The sequence below is a fragment of the Aplidium turbinatum genome, chromosome 2 (assembly GCF_918807975.1).
Source record: "Aplidium turbinatum chromosome 2, kaAplTurb1.1, whole genome shotgun sequence".
In the NCBI taxonomy this organism is placed as follows: domain Eukaryota; kingdom Metazoa; phylum Chordata; class Ascidiacea; order Aplousobranchia; family Polyclinidae; genus Aplidium; species Aplidium turbinatum.
Window position 1 is genome coordinate 43,442,973 of NC_137473.1, and position 18,740 is coordinate 43,461,712.

General features: G+C 37.8%; 1 protein-coding gene across 1 annotated transcript; it reads right to left on the reverse strand.

Moving 5' to 3' along the window:
* Nucleotides 1–423: 423 nt before the first annotated feature.
* LOC145765099 (cell division cycle 7-related protein kinase-like) lies at nt 424–17,476 on the reverse strand. Its single transcript, XM_082576852.1, has 10 exons — nt 17,316–17,476; nt 15,505–15,675; nt 14,782–14,917; nt 14,562–14,655; nt 14,122–14,264; nt 10,566–11,201; nt 9,996–10,078; nt 3,974–4,123; nt 2,681–2,767; nt 424–2,274 (listed from the first exon to the last, which is right to left on the reverse strand). Exons 1-10 carry the CDS (start codon nt 17,461–17,463, stop codon nt 2,015–2,017), a joined length of 1,908 nt encoding a protein of 635 aa, XP_082432978.1. The 5' UTR covers nt 17,464–17,476; the 3' UTR covers nt 424–2,014.
* Between the last annotated feature and the right edge of the window lie 1,264 nt (nt 17,477–18,740).

Here is an 18,740-nt window from a genome sequence, read left to right on the forward strand (position 1 = left end):
ATACACCCAGTGGAAGGCAGCAGTTACGTATTGAGAGTAGGCTATTGGCATGTTTTTTATACAGTTCAGCAACGTTAGTTTTATGTAGGCTACCTCAATGGTTAGTAAGTTAGCGCAAATTCATTGCACGGAGTCATTGCACTTACGTCGAGCCTGCCTGTGGCTGCTAGACTGAAATTATTGCAGCAAAACTTGGTAATTAACTAGGATCTAACTACCGGTAGGCTACACAACGGTTTGTCACTTGTAGCCTACCCATAGCTCTGCTCGTGTTAAGACCTTATTTCAATTTCTTACGTTTATTAGTTTCTGCAGTGCAACACCTGTATTGTCAATAAAAGAGGTTCCTGTCACTGGTCAGGCACTGCCGTCTAAACTGGGCACTTTAGCCAAATGTATAGGCCTACTTCACAGTCCATCCGATACAAAAGAACATGAGCATTGTATTTCCTTTTTTCTCAAAGCAATAGGCTGCTTTTAAAATAGAAACATTGTTAAATCTTAAATTTTAGGAGAACATTATGAAAACTGTTAAAAAATGAACAAACACAAAGCTAAGCATTTTTATTACATTACAAAACATTCTTGTCAGCAACTATATAACTTCAATTTAAAGGCAATCAACTGATCGGAGACGCAGAAACGCACGAACGTCAGCCACGTAAATGACATCACAATTTAAACGGGCCTGCCATTCATGAGCTGGTCTGCCTGAAACGTGAATAAGAATAATCTAAATTAATTGATTAAAAACACATTGGCACCGGATCTGATAGAGATTTATTTGGCAGGAATCGAAAGTTTGATGGGCTGGTAAAGGTAAAATCATGGTAAAGGAGCAAACGTGCACAACTGATATCTTACCACAAAAAGACCACAACACCAACTGTAACAGGACAAAAATATAAGACATAAACTAAAAAAAAAAAATTTGGACAGTATGGATCTATGTAGAAGCTGAAAGATCGTTGAAAGAGGACACAAAAATAGGTCACAACGATAGAGCAATTTCATTGCAACAATGGACACGCGTGTAATTTTCTGAAATTGATGCAAACCAGTTTGCGACAAGAAAAATAAACTTCTGAAATCAGAACCTGATTTAACTATGTTTTTTAAGGGTCGTAGTTTGAAAATATTTATAAGCAGATTCCATAAAATGGCAAACAATCGTTCCAACAATGCTTCACTATCAAATAGGTTCAACAACAAGCTGCCTATCCTATGTGGGAAGTAGGACAGTGGACTACATGGCAGTAGAGAACTTGAGGCAGTGAAGGACTCCGAACTAGGCAGTGACAACCAAAAAAAAAAACACAAAACAATCACTAACATAAAGGCAGAAAAAATCATGGGGGAAACATATCAAGATGCAAAGTTATATAACAGCGGATATTCTTTAAATTGCATACAGCAGCCAATATAATGCAAGGAGAAAACGTGAAAATGAAAATATTGTGCTTAAAAAAAGTTAAACAGGTTTGATTGAGTGGTTAAATATGTTTCTTACTCCAACCACAAAAAAACTATTTGTTTCTTTATTGACAAACAAGGTAAAGATCAAATGGCAGCAAACTACTTTTGTGATAAAAAAAGCCTTTAACATTTCATGTAAATGTGTCAGATAATTACTAATATTAACATTATTAAATATAATTAGACATAAATTATAACAAGCCGAAAATCAACACAAAAATTAACTAAAGGCGCTCGGAAGAACGCTGAGATAGCTCGAGAATACAGCTGGGTCTTCGGCAAGACACTTAATTGTATGTTTAAGGTAGACACAGACATTGGCTCATTACCATACTGTCCACCCATATAAATCTCCAACTAGTAGGTAGAAGTTTTGATACAGAAAATAACTGAAAGCACTAATTTTGTTTTCGTTCATCAGAATCAGCGTAAAAACTACGACAGTTCTGCATGGTACCTACGCTGTAAAAACAATTACCAGTGGAAAATTTGTATCTGGAACTACTTTCTTGGATGTTTTAAGAAACAGTTCCGTGTTTCAATCACAGCTTAATCGGCGGTTTTGAGAGGGAGAAAGAAAGATTTTTCTTTCTTCAGTGATGAGGAAATCATGGTAGAGAGCTTTCAATGCAGTGATTCGCGTCCGGGGATTTGGGTCAAGAAATCGAGCGAGTAAATCAAATGCGCTGTCTGGTATATCAACAGCATTGAAACCGAGTTGACTGCAGTCGTCATCACAAGGCACGTCCGTACTCTCATTCTTACTTCGACTCTTCGGTGAGCTACGTAACGTGGGCCCTGAAATGAAAATTCATGATGAAAACGCCAAAAGCGGACATTTCAATGTAATTACACATGAAACTGTCAAGCTTCTGATAGACCTGGGTTCGATTTTAGATCAGGTCACGCCCAAACTCTGGGTTCTTTCTTGACTAACAAATATCATTTTTGCATTGTACATATGGTACAAATCTGTAAAACGATAGGAGTAAAGACAATCACCCAAAGAAAGAATCGGCCACCGAAACTAACAGAGACAAACCTAGTTTGGATGAAGATGATGATGAAGACAAAATCTTTAAGCTGTCGTACAGTAAACTGATAAATCGAATCTATCTATCTCTCTATTTTGCTTTAGACAGTTAAGCCAAAACCACTGCTAACAGTCTCATGAAGCTGTTCGTTCCGAAACCAAAATAATTACCTTTCGTTTGAGCCGATCGTCTCAAAGCAACCACAATCCCACGCAAGTCATAGCCAGCAAACGTCTGTGAACACGTGACCTTCTTGCCTGAAAAAAATAAACAGCAATGAAGATGTGATGATGTCACTTCTTTGTATAATGTCTAGGTGTGTAGGGGGGATGGTTAAAAACCTTTTTAAGTCGTCGTTTTTTTAGTTGTTTTTTATTTTTAATTTGTTTTATTTGTTTTTTATATTATTTCCAATCGTTTCATATATTTTTTCAAGTAACAACTGTTTTCATTTATCATAGCAAAGAACTATAAAAAAAAGTGTTGAATTATAGCTCCTGAATAACTTTGAATAACTTATTATTATAAATTAGTTTGCTGCAGTTTTGACTAAGTTGTCTAAGTCAGAAGTGTTGTCGCATGCTCAGCAAATGGTAACAATGAAACACCCAACTTCAAGTGGTACCAAGGACGACGACTGTTCGCTCCCAGTGGTGACCATGTTAATAACAGTCAACCTCGCTTGTTGCTTGTCTTAATTTATTTTACTAGTTTGTTTATTTCTTTTATTCATGTTCTTTAAAGTCTAGATGGTGAATCTACAGTCTAGTCGACTAATATAGGTCAACTTATCGATAAAAAAGTAGACAGTACCACATTAAACTGACAAGTTCAAGTTCTTTCAATTTAAATCCAATTAACTTAAATTTGTCAATTTTAGTGTGATGCGCTTTACTTTTTTTGATTATTTTATCACACTATGCATCCTTTTGGATCATTAGTGAAGTCAAAAGAAGATTTTAATAAAAAGTTTCGTGACGGCATTTTGTTTTGGTAACTTATCGATGTCTTAATTATTTCAGAACAAAAATATCAGAGAAGCAAAAGAACAATTCTTGATCCAACATTTAAATCTTAGACAGACTGTTGGTGCAAAAAAAACGATCGTCTTTTTATTTAAAAAAAAAAACATGTTTAAAAAAAACGAACACAAAAAACGACTCACATCTCTAATAATGTCATCAACAGGTGCTCCATGAGACAAGTCAAAACTACTTCAAAGGTTAATTTTCAAATAAACGTTTTAGTATATGCTGCATGTTGCTTTACTGGTCCATATTAGAAACGAAAAACCTCACCCATAACCCGAGTTGAAATGCGCTATCAAAGTGGACGCAAGCACAAGGATAGAAACAAGTATGTAGATAGAAACATGTTACAAGTACAAAAAGCAACGTAACTGGTTTGAAACAAGACTGGATCATTACGGCGAATGCTAGGTCACGTTATTTAAAGCAACTCACCGAGTAGTTTAGCCACATCTTGAATTTTCTTGCTTCCAAAGACAAGCATCAATTGAGCCAATGAATCTACGTCGTCAGCAGGTCGAAAAAATGGACATCGGCCGCTTAGCAATGTCAGAAATATGACACCCGCAGCCCACACGTCAACCGCTGTGACAACAAATGCAAACATGAAATAAAACTGTTCACCAGGCAAGTAACCTCCAAACATGTATTACTGACTTCTACTCAAGAAGTACATGCTCTAACCGTGGACGTCGCTATAACAGCATCTTGCACGGCAAACAGGATTGCCATATTGGCGGTTTTAACAGTTTTAGAAGTTTGAGCGTTTTTAATGCGTTTGGCAGGCTACTTTGAACTTGACATTTTAGTATTTTTGGCGTTTTTTTTTTAATTTTTTTCATCATCATCATCATAATCCATCGTCGGTTTGTTCCCCACTAGTGGGGCACTGGGGGTGGCCGATTGTTTCCGCGCAGCAATTGTTTTTATCCCTTTTCTCCATTTCACCCTGTCCCTTGCATCTTCCTCCTTCAGTCCGACTTTTTTAAATTCATCCTTCACTTGTTGTTTCCACGTTCTTCTTGGACGACCGCGTTTCCTCTTCCCATCCACCTTTAGATCTAGTGCCTTTCTAAGAAAACTTCCTTCCTCCCTCCTTATCACATGTCCATACCATCTTACTCCATTTGCCCTTGCCATTTGGTCTATGGTCTCTCTCATCTCTAGCATATCCAACAATTCCTCAGTCCTTTTTTCCCTTCTCGTTTTCACCCCACACATTGCTCTTACCATTGACCTTTCCGTTCTTCTCAGGATTGCCAGTTCACTCTCTCTCAATACCCATGTCTCGCTACCATATAGCATTGCAGGCCGCACACAGCTCCGATATACTTTTCCTTTCATCCTTAGTGAAAATTTTCTGCCATACAACATTTCCCCACATTCCCTGAACTTTGCCCAGCCCAATCTTGCCCTTGTTGTCACCGCTGCTTCACATCCACCACTTCCATCTATCCGATCACCCAGATAACAGAAGTCTGTCACTGTTTCGATGCCATGGCAGAACTCATCATCATGGCCTTCCACTTCATTCCTTCCTTTACTGCATTTCCCACAAACAAAACACTTCGCCAATCTTGTTGCGGCTCTCTTGACATTAGCACATCTTGCATGTACCCACTTTCCACATTCCTTGCATTGCATTGAATTTCTCATCACTCTCTTGCCACATATTCCACAGGGATCTACTTTGCTCTCAACAACTGTTCCTTCTGCTCCACTCACCATCACTTTTGTTTTTTCAAGATTCACCTTCATTCCCTTGGTTTCAAATGCTTCTTTCCATTTCTCAAACTTTCTCTCCAGTCCCTCCATACTATTACTTGTCAAGACCAGGTCGTCTGCATACAAAATTTCACTCAATAAGCCCTCCCTCACTCCTTCAGTTACAACGTCAACCACAATAGCAAATATCAGAGGTGACAAAACTGATCCTTGGTGTACACCAACCTTCACAAAAAACTCGTTTGAATAATTTGATCCAACTCTCACTTTTGTTCTTGCAACCTCATACATAGACATCACAGCTCTCACTAATACCTCTGGTATACCTCTTTTCCTCATTGCCCACTCCATCACTTTCCTTGGTACTCTGTCAAATGCCTTTTCTAAGTCGACGAAACACATATATAGTTTTCTCTGCTTCTCTCGGTATTCCTCCTGCATTCTTCTCAATATAAACAGAGCATCCACTGTACCTTTTCCTGGCATAAATCCAAACTGCATATCATTTAATTTCACCAATGTTCTCAACCTCTTTTCTAGTATTCGCTCCACAATTTTCATTCCATGCTCTAGTAGTTTTACACCTCTATATGCACTGCAACTTCTCACATCCCCTTTTCTCTTGAACAGTGGAACAACAGTGCTATGCTTCCACTCCTCCGGCATTCCCTCTCCATCTAATACCCTTTGGCTAAGTTGTAGCATTACTTCAATTCCCAACTCTCCACTTGCTTTTATCATCTCTACGCTCACTTCTGATGGACCGGCTGCTTTATGCAGTTTCATTTGCCCCATTGCCTCCACCACTTCATCACGAGTCACCTTTCCCACTGGACCCTCCACCAGATCAACCTCTGTCATATGATCCCATACATTCTCCTTATTCATAACATTTTCCATATGTTCCTTCCACACTTCTCCTCTGCTTTCCGGGCTGAAATGCAACTTCCCATCTCCACTCCTTATACATCTTCCCCCTACAATATTTTTCCCATCCTTTTTCATTTGCTTTATGAGTCTGAATACTTTGTTTTGGCTTTCCCCCATTTTATTAAGTTCCTCCTCAGCACCATTCTTCATAGCTCTTGCGCAACAACCCTCTTTTCCTTCTTTTTCATACTCTTATACTTCTTTTTATTCTCTTCTGACCCATTTTTGCGCCACTGCTTGTATGCATCTCTTTTCTGTGAAATCGCATGCTTCACCTCTTCATCCCACCACCATGTGTCTCCACGATCCCTCCTTACTTTCTTTTTCCCACATACTTCATCACATGCTGCTAGGACACCTTTCTGAAATGAAGCCCACAAGTCCTGCGCACTTATGTTTACCAGCTCTTTTGCTCTTTTCACAAAGTTAATTCTCGTTTCTTTTTCCTCCAGTTTCCACACATTTCTCACAAAAACTCGTTCTTTCTTCACAATTTTCTTCACTTTTTTCATATTTAAGTCTCCTACTACTAGTCTATGCTGCAACTCCCACGGAATTACTTTCACATTCTTCAAGTGCTTTCTCTGTTCCTGCCCAACCACAATAAAATCAATTTCCGACTCATGTCCTCCTGAGCTGTAAGTCACCTTCCTTTTCTCTTTCTTTTTAAACCATGTGTTGGCAATACAAAGTTTCCTTTCATCACAAAATTCAAGTAGCATTCTTCCTTCCATGTTTCTCTCCCCAAAACCATACCCTCCATGAATGCCCTCGAACCCATTTGCTTGTTTTCCAACATGTCCATTAAAATCTCCTAATCCAAACACCAACTCTTTTGAACTCCGTAAATCCCATTCCTCTGCCAAAACATCATAAAAACTTTCCTTTTCTAAGTAATCCCTACCACTTTGAGGTGCACATGCACAGATTAGCCTCACTACCTCCTCTTCAAAAGCAAGTACCATTGTCATCACTCTGTCACTCCTTCTTCTAACTTCTATTACTTTCTCACATAATTCCTCTTTTACCAAGAAACCAACACCACCGATTCCCGTGTTATTTCCTGACCACCATAACTTATATCTCCTCCCATTGGCACCTAAAAACCGCGCTGACTGTCCCCTCCATCTTACTTCTTCTAGGCAACATATATCCACCCTTCTTTTTCTTAGTTCTTCACATATTTCAGTTCCTTTACCACACAAACTTCCCACATTCCAGCATCCGATTCTAACACCATAATCTTTTTTCAATGTTTTTTGTTTTCTCGGAAGCCAGAGATTCTTCGCACCCCTTGCCCATCTAAGGGCTGCTGGGGACTAGGGGCCATTTTTAGCTTTTGCTGCATTTAAATAATATTTTGGAGCATAGATTTTCCAGCCGGATGCCCTTCCTGACGCTCACCACAGTTATTGGCGGTGGGCCTAGCCTTTAATTAAAAAAGTATTTCCTGCAAGGCAGCAGGATTTCTAACAAGTTTTAGCCAACCAGTCGAGGTTGTTGCCCATGAGGTGGGACGTGGACCCACTTGTTAGATTGGTGTGTGATCAAGACCAGTGTTCCCCGAGACCCATGGTGTAACAATCCATGGCGACTGCCCAGGGTTCAAAGGTGCTACTTGTACCACACACCTACCCCACCTACACCATTACCACGTACACCACTACACCATCACACCTACCCCACCACACCTACACATTCTATTTGAATAAGGTGAATGGATGCCTAGGTAGCTTGTATTTAAAAAGCGGAAAATTTAAGTAGTTTTACTCTTGCCTAATACTTCTTGCTGCTTCAATTACCTTGCAAAGAAAAATGGATGAAGTTAAATGCATGCTGAAGCAATTGTCTGAAGAAATCAAGGAAATTCAAAAGGAGCAAAAGACAATAAAAGGGAAGTACCAGACTGAAATTCCTAAACCAAAAGCTGACTCTAATGGTACATCCTGTTTTGCAGATTTACAAAAAAGCCTGATGTGGAACGACTTGACAAAAGAATTGACCATCTGGTCAATAAATTCAACATGATGTCTTCTGCCATGAAGAAAATTGAAAACAAAATGGATGACCAAGTACAGTATACCAGACGTGACTGCTTGATTCTTCATGGATGCTCAGCCATGCCTAAGGAATCAATCAGTCGCTCTCCTCCTTCTTTTTTTACTAATTTTGTAATTCAAACCATAAATGAGAAGTTAGATTTAAACATCACAGATTGGGACATAAGTACTTGCCACCCTTTATCTAACAGAACTGAAAATGTACCAATAATTGTGAAATTTACTAGGAGGTCAACTCGAGATCTGATCTTCAACTCAAAACGCAAACTTAAAGGAAGTGGGATGGCCATAACCGAGTCCCTCACCAAAAGAAGGCTAGCATTGCTGAATCAGGCCAAGGAGAAATTGGGAAAAAGTAATGTTTTCTCATTCAATGGAAAAAATTATGCGTATGTCCACGACAAAAAGCATTGGATTCAGACTGAAGATGACATAACAAAGTTAAGCAATTAATATTAATTATTTAAATGATTTCTTCCATTGTTTTCTTCCATTGTTTTTTTAAATTGTTTTTTTTCAGCATTGTAAATAGTTTTAAAAACTCTGTTCTATCAATGCATAGTGGCTTATTTACAAAACATCGGGTTTTTGCAAAGGCAACTTTTCCTGAATCTTAATGATGATTTTCATAATATTGTAAGTGTTTTGTTTGTGGGAAATGCAGTAAAGGAAGGAATGAAGTGGAAGGCCATGATAATGAGTTCTGCCATGGCATGGAAACAGTGACAGACTTCTGTTATCTGGGTGATCGGATAAATGGAAGTGGTGGATGTGAAGCAGCGGTGACAACAAGGGCAAGATTGGGCTGGGCAAAGTTCAGGGAATGTGGGGAAATGTTGCATGGCAGAAAATTTTCACTAAGGATGAAAGGAAAAGTATATCGGAACTGTGTGCGGCCTGCAATGCTATATGGTAGCGAAACATGGGTATTGAGAGAGAGTGAACTGGCAATCCTGAGAAGAACGGAAAGGTCAATGGTAAGAGCAATGTGTGGGGTGAAAACGAGAAGGGGAAAAAGGACTGAAAAATTGTTGGATATGCTAGAGATGAGAGAGACCATAGACCAACTGGCAAGGGCAAATGGAGTAAGATGGTATGGACATGTGATAAGGAGGGAGGAAGGAAGTTTTCTTAGAAAGGCACTAGATCTAAAGGTGGATGGGAAGAGGAAACGCGGTCGTCCAAGAAGAACGTGGAAACAACAAGTGAAGGATGAATTTAAAAAAGTCGGACTGAAGGAGGAAGATGCAAGGGACAGGGTGAAATGGAGAAAAGGGATTAAAACAATTGCTGCGCGGAAACAATCGGCCACCCCCACTAGTGGGGAACAAACCGACGATGGATTATGATGATGATGTCATGTCATTATATGATATGTCATGTCATTATATGATATGTCATGTCTTCATATTCATATGCGTTATGTCATTGTTATAGACAGATATGGATATCTTGCAGAAAATAAAGCTAGTCCTGATTTTCAACCTTTTGATTGAAATGGTAGCACAGGTTCCAGTCACCAAAAGAAAGGGAAAGCTTTAATACCATTTCTGATATGCATCCCACCTTATTAACTCACACAAGAATACGTAGTTAAATTTAAGTTAAATACCATTTTACAGACCTACTTTGTAACTTATTTAAATTATATTAGAAAGTTCTTTCGGCTATAACAGTATTTTAAAAAGGTTTCGTCGGTGGTCTCATTCAGTCAACACTTGTTCATAGTCTTCTGTTGTTACCTGTAGTTTGTGAAGCACATCGTAGCAAGACTTCAGGGGGTCGGAATCCAGCTGTGCCAGCTCTTGATGCGTTGGCTGCTGGCCTGTTAATATTCAAGGATATCTTAATAAGTTATAAAGCAGATTACAAGGCAAAAAAGTTCAAGTTCAAACAAAACTTTAACTAGATAACTAATGAGCCTAAAAACCAAGGACACGTAACTGTGCAGATCAAGCGAAAGTTGTAGAAACGTTTTTAAAGAGTTATGCAACAGTGCTGTACACTTGTACAGTCTACACTGTTCACTGCTAAACAGGCATGAATTGTTTATGAACAATTTTTAAAACAATCAAACCAACATCGTGAGTATTCGAACCCACACTCACGAATATAGTTTCTGTGAGTTCAACCCACCCATAGGCATTAAACAATGGCCTATTCCGTACACTGTGACGCCCGAATCCCAAAGTTCTGCACTAATTATAATACTCATCCCATTTTTTGTTTCGTTTTGGTCAATCAAAAAATAAACTGTAGTGAATTTCAAAGAATACCGTTTCATCAAAACAAGAAATGAAAGGTCATCTCACCTTGCGAGACACTTGTGACAGATAGTTAACCTTCCGAAGCAAGAGCATGATTTCTTTTCCAGCAACGATTGTCCCGACAATTTATTGCCTTGTTTGGTCACTCCGTATTTACGAATAGATGGAAAAACATCTGCTATTGTCGTCCCACTACTCTTTTTGCATCCGCTGAAAGTCCGTTGTGGCGAATCGAGCGTCATTGTCTTCAGTTGATTTCGCACCCCACGTGCTGCCGGCTTGGAGGCTCTGGCTATGTTTTCAACGTTACACGATTGCGCGAAGCGAGGAGCCTTGCTCGAAGTGAAGTCGATCTTCGGCTTTTGCGAAAAAACAGCGCTGCTTCCTATGCTTCGAGTACGGATGTTGTTCGGTTGGATTTCTCCCAGACACTTGCGCTTCGCTTTTGATACGGCGTTGTATCCGATGCTCATGTACCTGGGCGATCTCTTCACAGCAGCTTCCACGCGGGAGGGTACCGGAGCAAGTGCAACGTTTTCTTTCTGTTGCAGCGTGTTACGAGGTGATGTAACACGGTCACGGGAAGCCGCGTCTTTCAACTTAGATCCGGGTTCTGGGTTAGAAACCTTTGTACCGGGAACCAACATGAACTGGGCTAGCCCAAAGTCCACCAAGCTGCTTCTGTTTGAAAAACCAAAAAATTCTAATTAAAACGCGGCTGATGCTTTGTTGTTTCTGCTATTATAATTTACAATTACAGTAGGCCTACATACTTTTTCTATAGTTTTGAAAGTGTAAAGTTCACTCTAAAATTGCTCAAAAAATCTGAAAATGCCCATCAAACTTTACACGACTTCTGAGCTCGACTCTCGTGCCATTTTATTGCGTGCGAGACATATAGCCTATTGTTACATCACAATCACATTGCTCGTTCACTTCTTGTACCGTCGTCGCAGTAGTTACCTTGCCTTGGTATTAGCGGCAATCTGTTTAAGGATTTCGTTTTTTCCGCGCTTTTGGAGATTTAGTTGCAAGAGTTTTTGCTCTGCAGGTTTAGGTCGTTCCATTTGCTTTTTTATTTCTTTTTTGTTTTTTACAGTGTTTTTCTTATCTCTTTGTTTTAACTACTATTTCTTTTTTGCGATATTACGTTCTTGTTACATTCTTACTACCTCTTTTATTGCCTCCTACCTCCTTACAGCGTTAGTTTGTGTACTGAATGGTGATGAACTGTTTTATCAACATCAACAAGGCACCGGTATAAAACAATTGATTCGACGAAAAGAGCACAATAAACATAGCCTGGTCAGAAACTTAAAAAACAGGCCTGTCACACCAGGCGGCGGCGGGGAGTGGTGTAATTTTAGAGTGGAGTTGCATCCGGTGGGAGTAGGGTTGCAAAATTCCCGAGAATTTTCAGAGCCGAAACTTTCCATGGAAACTTTGGGAATTAACGGGAATTTTCGGTAATTTTCGAAAAGTTTCAAAACAATCTTAATTTGATGTTAAAACAGGAAAATAATGGCATTATACTGTTTAGAATAAAAGTACTATGTATTATATAACTAAAATACTTAAGAACATACAAACACATGGTTTAGTTTAATAACTCCAAAAATGAATCATTACCAATCTGTTTTTTTACAAACAAAAACAATGCTGAGTCAGTTGCACAGTCGTTTTAGTTGCTGCCGGATAGCATCTCCTCCTGCTCGGTTTCTTCAGATAATGTACTAATGATTGTTCTGGCAGCGTCATCGACTTTAGAGTCAACTTCAATTTGAGTTGACTTGTCTTCACACGGCTCAAACAATGCCAAGTTTGACCTGACTGATACTAGTTTTTCCACCCTTTTATTTGCAAGCCTATTGCGGACCTTGGTGTGAGACTGTGAGTGTTCGCAAATCCGATGAGTATTTTTTTAAATACCGCATTGAAAAAGTATGCATAATTAATAATTATGCATAAACCTCATTCTTAATTAACACCAAATTAGTGTTTATAATAATTAAAGAAAATAAGAAATGCTTAAGATAGGTTTTTGATATTTTTTTCTAATTTATGAAATATTTAACAAATGTTTTAAACATAATCAATCAATCAATTTTATTTTTTGCTGCTGGCGCAAATATGTACAGAACGACAAAGTCAACATACGAATTTGACACCCACAAAAGGGAAAGATGGCAAAACCCAAAAGTTTAAAATATACATGGATAAAACAGCACTATCTAAACTACCACTATCTTAAAATTGTACAGCCACCAAACCTAGAAGAGAGATAGAAAAAATAAAATGTTTTTTTTGTGATAATAGTCCTACAATTACAATTAACACTTGCAAAAGTGCAAGGGCGATTTAAACTTAATTAGGCTACACAAAAAAGAAATTCAAAAGGTAACAAGTTTCCTGAACGTTTGCTTTGAGAGTCTTCAAAGGCATCTTAAAAAAATGAAATGTGATGTCATAAAAGACCAGCAATTCAAAAGTTACAGGAAACCGGCTCAGTGTGACCGTACAAATTTACAAACAACGAAAAAAGTAAATCAAAAGCAAGGATACGATTAAATAAAATAAAAATGCGTACTATATACTTTTTTTTTTCTCAGATACATTTTGATTATTCAGTTTCAGTTTAATTTTTCAAAACATTTACAAACATCAAAAATGCAATAAGTTTTTGATGATTTTATTCTTCAAAAAAAAGGGTCTGGCAGCACTGCTGCTAAACACACAGTTAGGCTACCAGTTAACTCATCATCATCATCATCATAATCCATCGTCGGTTTGGTACCCACTAGTGGGGGTAACTGAAGTACAGATTTACAAATTGCAGGAAAAAAAGATAAATTTCAAAAAAAAAAAAGTTGCAACATCCAAAGAATTACAGTCCAGTCTTGATCTTTTTCCTTTTAAGTTTTGATGATTAAGTTTCTTCACATAAAAGGCTGCCGATTTCAACTATTTTACAGCCATCCTAAATCAAAGTTTCTTCAATTGCTTTTTCTTTGCCAATTCTTGATTAAATTCAAAAAACTTACTATTGGAGTAATTGCAAACAAATTCTTTATTCAATTTTTCTGATCTTGTCCTGTCTCCAACTCTTGATTTGTTATTTGTCCAAATTTTGAATTTAAACCATAAGAGTAAATATTTAGTTGCCTACTTGAAAAGTGCGGGATCTTGAACTCTATAATAAATGCCAAATGAAAATTCCCAATATTCCCGGGTCCTTCAAAATTCCCGGAAAGTTTCCAAAATTCCCGAAAACTTTCCACCCTTTTACAACCCTAGGTGGGAGCTCCACCACCTAACGTCGCGGGGCCATGCTGGGGAGTCAAGGTACCTGTGAAAGAAGCGTGTGGATCGAAAGCTCTGCAAAACCTGTCCGAAAAAACTTAGAATGGCGTAACGGGCCAAGAAGACAGGCTTAAATTTCAGCAATGCAAAAATGTATTGTGGCCCTCGGGTTAATTTACAAGTATTTATTTGGCCCTCAGAGCAATTTGAGTTTGAGACCCTTGCTTTAAAGAGATTAAAATGCGCTTTGATAAGAAAAAATAAGAAACTGACAAATAGTGAATTTCATTTGAATACGTACTTGCGTGTTTCGAGGTCAAATAAAAAGTTGTTCGGCTTCACGTCCCTGTGGATGACCTTGTTCATGTGAACGTGATTCAGGGCGACTAATAACTGTCTCATATATTCACGAATGTCATCCAGATGCATTTTGTCTAGCATCTCCTGAAATGTTTTACATACAATGACATCTTATTTGCTGGACAAAAACATTGCTTGCATCATGCGTTAAAACTTCGACCAATAACTTTGACCCGTCTACGATAGATGTCAATGCCCCGGTGACATAAATCTAAGGTCTAACTATAGTGAACGACTAGGTCAGGTCAACCAATCTCGAGAAAATATCTTGCTTGAATAGCCCATTCCGTTCGTCTATTACGTTATATCGAAAACAGGGACAGGCGCAATTCACGGTGTACGAGCACTAGGAAGCATAAAGAATAAAGATGGTGCACTTACAGAAAATTCAGTGTGCTTTTGGTAAGGCATAAAAATTACAACTTCTCCATTATGACGAATGCAACCCTCCATTCCAATGACATTCTGTTTTCCACTGGCAAAAAGACAAATAAATTAAGACTAAGTGGACACAATATTCGAAATGCTACAGTAACACTACCACAAGTGGGTGGATATTGGATATAGACAGTGTGTTTAGTTAACTTTCTGAAGCTCTTACCCGATCTCATTCAAACACTTGATTTCTCTTTCAATCCGCTTGGGATGTGAGGTGGAAAAGATGTGCTTAAGAGCAAACTGAGGGCTGTCACTTCCAAGGCGTTGTAAAGTTGCCAAATATACATTGCTGAAAGTACCTGTCAATAAGAAAAAACAGTATATATATTACCATTCATGAAACAAAACCACATTTTATAGACTTCATAGAGTTTGGAATCAAAAAGCATTAGTCATTAAAGGAAAATTTGCTTCTAACAGCTGTGTTGATAATAAAAATTCATCTACAACGTCACAATCTGCTCAGTCTCACTATTGCACCATCCGCACAAACTTGTCAAAATGCCTCAGGAAACTTATGTAAGGTCATTTCCTACTTTTTAGGTCAACATTTTATAATTTTTAGTAAAAATGTAGTTAAAGCAGTTTACTTCCTATTTGAAATTATTCACTTGTACTAGGCATTTTTTTATTTTGAATTAAATTTCCAAAACCAAATCAAACTTGCTTTTTGGAAATTTAATGAAAATTATTATAATAAACATTATACAGTGCACTATGATTTTTCAGTGCTATTGTCCTGAGTTATTTATGTGTGGATAAAAATGATTTTCCAATGTAGACCCAACAGTCACTACAATCATGCATAAACAAATTTCTATGGTAGATGAATTTAATGACATTCTTGCATGGGTTATCTTGTATATTTTCGTATCAAACATCATACCAGAGCCAATTTTTCTTAAAACTTGGAAGTGACTTCTAATTTGTGGAATACTGTGATACAATTCCTTGAAGTCTTGCTCGTGAATTGACTTGTTAGCTTTCTTATGAAAAATTTTACTGTCGTTTGGATTATTCAAATCATCACCCAACTCCTTGCAAAAGAAAGCAGATTCTAAAATGTAAAAGGTGCAAATAAAGTCAATTCAAATTTTCAAGCTTCAACATAAGACCTAAGTTAAAAAACTAGGTGAGTCCCAATTTTAAAGATTGTTGGTTAAAGCATACCTTAATTGTCAAAGCATATGTGCTCATGTATATATAAGCTTATTTCATATAAATTACCTTTGTCACATGAATTCATACAAAATCGTTAAATGTGTGAATAAACAAATGGGAGCTGATGACTCCCAACATTGTTCTAATGTGGTTTGCTATAGCTTTGCCATATTTTAATCTACTTTTTCTCAAAAACTCTCTTATTGTGACTTAGCCATTTTTAATTCCCTTTTCAGCGCTTGTGTAAACATTTTGTCAACATCGATTTTTTTATGTGAGATTGCTCTCGCCCGTATGCACTAGCTCAGCAACATTCAGTGACAAAAGACAGCTTCTGAGAATTGTAGGCCTATACAAAATTTTTGTTTTTCTTGAAAATTTGGAAGGGTTTGAAGTCATTTTGTGGTAGCTGTAAAACAGAGGTGACGAACCTGCGGCCCGCGAGCCGCATGCGGCCCGTCAAAGAATTTTGTGCGGCCCGCAAAACAATTTGACAATCGTTCATGCATTAAAGACAAAAGACATCTCAAACCTGTTTTATGCCCTCACTGGTAGGCTACACCTTTCCTTTGCTATTTTCTTGCCCTAAACACTAACTTTCAGGGTTTAAAGTTAGAACATAGGAAAGCTATAAGGTAAAGTTGTAAAAACACTATTCACCAACTTCACCTTGCATTTTTGCATTAGATATAGCTTCAGCTGTATGATTCGCATGGGCTTTTGTTTGTTGTTTGAAAAAGAAATTTCATTAACTGATTTGTTGTTTCGGAGCATAATGGTCGAAACATTTAGTCAACTTGAGCAAAAAGGATAGAGCCAAAAAAAGAAGAAATTATACTCATATGAAAGCAAACGCTTCGAAAATTAAACTGTTGTCATTATCAGTGCAAGTACTGTTGCTCTATTCTTTTTGCTCAAGTTAATTTTTTTTATTTTTTACTGTTGTATGTTTCGATTCTGCGTAAGATAATTTCAACTGTGTGGGTTTTATTACTTTCATCTGCCGTTTATTACTTTTCATGAATAATATCTTGAGTCGCTTCTAATAGATTTTATCGTCGGTTACGATTAAAAAGTTGTATGGCCCGATAGCTCATGTGTAATTGACAAAGTGGCCCGCGACCGCAAAAAGGTTCGTCACCCCTGCTGTAAAAGAACAACTTCACTGAGAACAGCACATTTGTATCAAAAAATACAAGGAAATGCCATGTTGACAATTTGTCAACATCTGTGCCAATTGAGTTACCTAAAATCCCTGTGCTAATAAGGGTAAAACTAGAGGCTTCAAATTTTAGTTAATACATCTCAACTAAGCTAATGTTATTTGTTTCTAGCAGTTAAACAAACAGGAATTTTTAAAAGACCTTTATGTTAATTATGAAAAGTTTGAAAGACATATATATCATCACAAAATCATTTTCACAAAGTATGGTATATAAGCGTATATTAATAGGCAGAAATTGAATGAAAAGTTATAGATAAAAAAAAAATATTACAAGCACTACATTTACCAGTATATAAGAAAATATTTCATACCATGATTATTAATAAACTTTTTTTGATGTCTGGACTCCATAGAAATATGTTTCTGATTGTGTTGCTTTGAGTGTAAAGTTGGATGAGAGTTATTTAAAAAACTGTTTTGCAACACATCACTCATAGCGTCTAACACACTTCCAGACATTATGCAATACCGGTATCTATCTTAATCTGCATAACAAACAGTTGGCTTATACAATGAAAGTAACAATGCAAACTAAACTTTAGAAACTGAACTTCAACTTGGTTTAGGCAACAAAATGGCATACAGTAACGGTATGTTTGCACTGAACTAGTAACTAGCTTTTACAAATCACGTGATCTTTTTCACTGTTGTGTGATACGGAAAAAACAAACTGTTTGGATGTCACTCCTCTGACAGCTATGTTACAATGCATCATGATAAGCACGCTGAATTTATGGGCCAAATTTAAAAATCCTTGAAGATATTTTAAATTATTGCAATGCGTTCAGATTTTACAAAGATGTGGCTGAAGGATTCTTTTCATCATTCCACACAAACATTACCATGACTATTACTATGTCTCTACACATACCAACATGCAGTAGGCTAGCCCATATTCCTATCATAAAGCAATCCCCTTTCGAAGATAGCAAAGAAGCACACCAGATTTTGAAACATTAACTGTAGACCTGAACATAACTGATTGCAGTAAGCTTTAATGAGAATATTTTTTAAGCTAATAGGCTAGCCTACTCAATAACCAAACAGCAATCATTTCACTGGATTAACAACGCAATTTCAAAAGTTTAAAGAACTTTTGCTTCAAGACGTTAACTTATCAAAACTTTGAATGACTAATTGAAATTGCAGTAATCCTACATCTCAATATGCTATAGGCCTACCCTTTGCCATTCCTACATAATTAGACATCCCAACCAGGACTAGGAGTCATCACTTGTCAGTTACATCTCAACATGCTATACCCTTTGCCACTCTTACATGTCCTACATGATTAGACATCACAACCAGGACTAGGAGTCATCACTTGTCAGTCACCTCGGCTCAGTCGTCTAAGCACGCCATGCAGTGTGTTTAGCTGCAGTTCTGTGTAGCTGGGTCAGGTCAACCAACTGGCAGCTTGACCTGTACCAAATGTTATGCCGAGTTGAGAAGAAGCGATCTTCCTGGCGTCAGCACTACCTGACTACTTACTATAGCACAGTCAGTGAGCATGTGTTTCGCTAACAATACCAGTGTAGCCTCCACACTTGACTAGCCATTAAGACTTTTCCCAAAAACATGTGTTTCTGGGCAGTCGAGATTGACTGACAAAAGCAGCGGTTGAGAACTATGTGGCATGAATTAGTGGTGCGATACGGATGAGCCCAGACTCATGTGCGAAACACGTGTCTATCGCTGAATTCGTGCTACACTCGCCTGGCCTGCCGAGAAACACA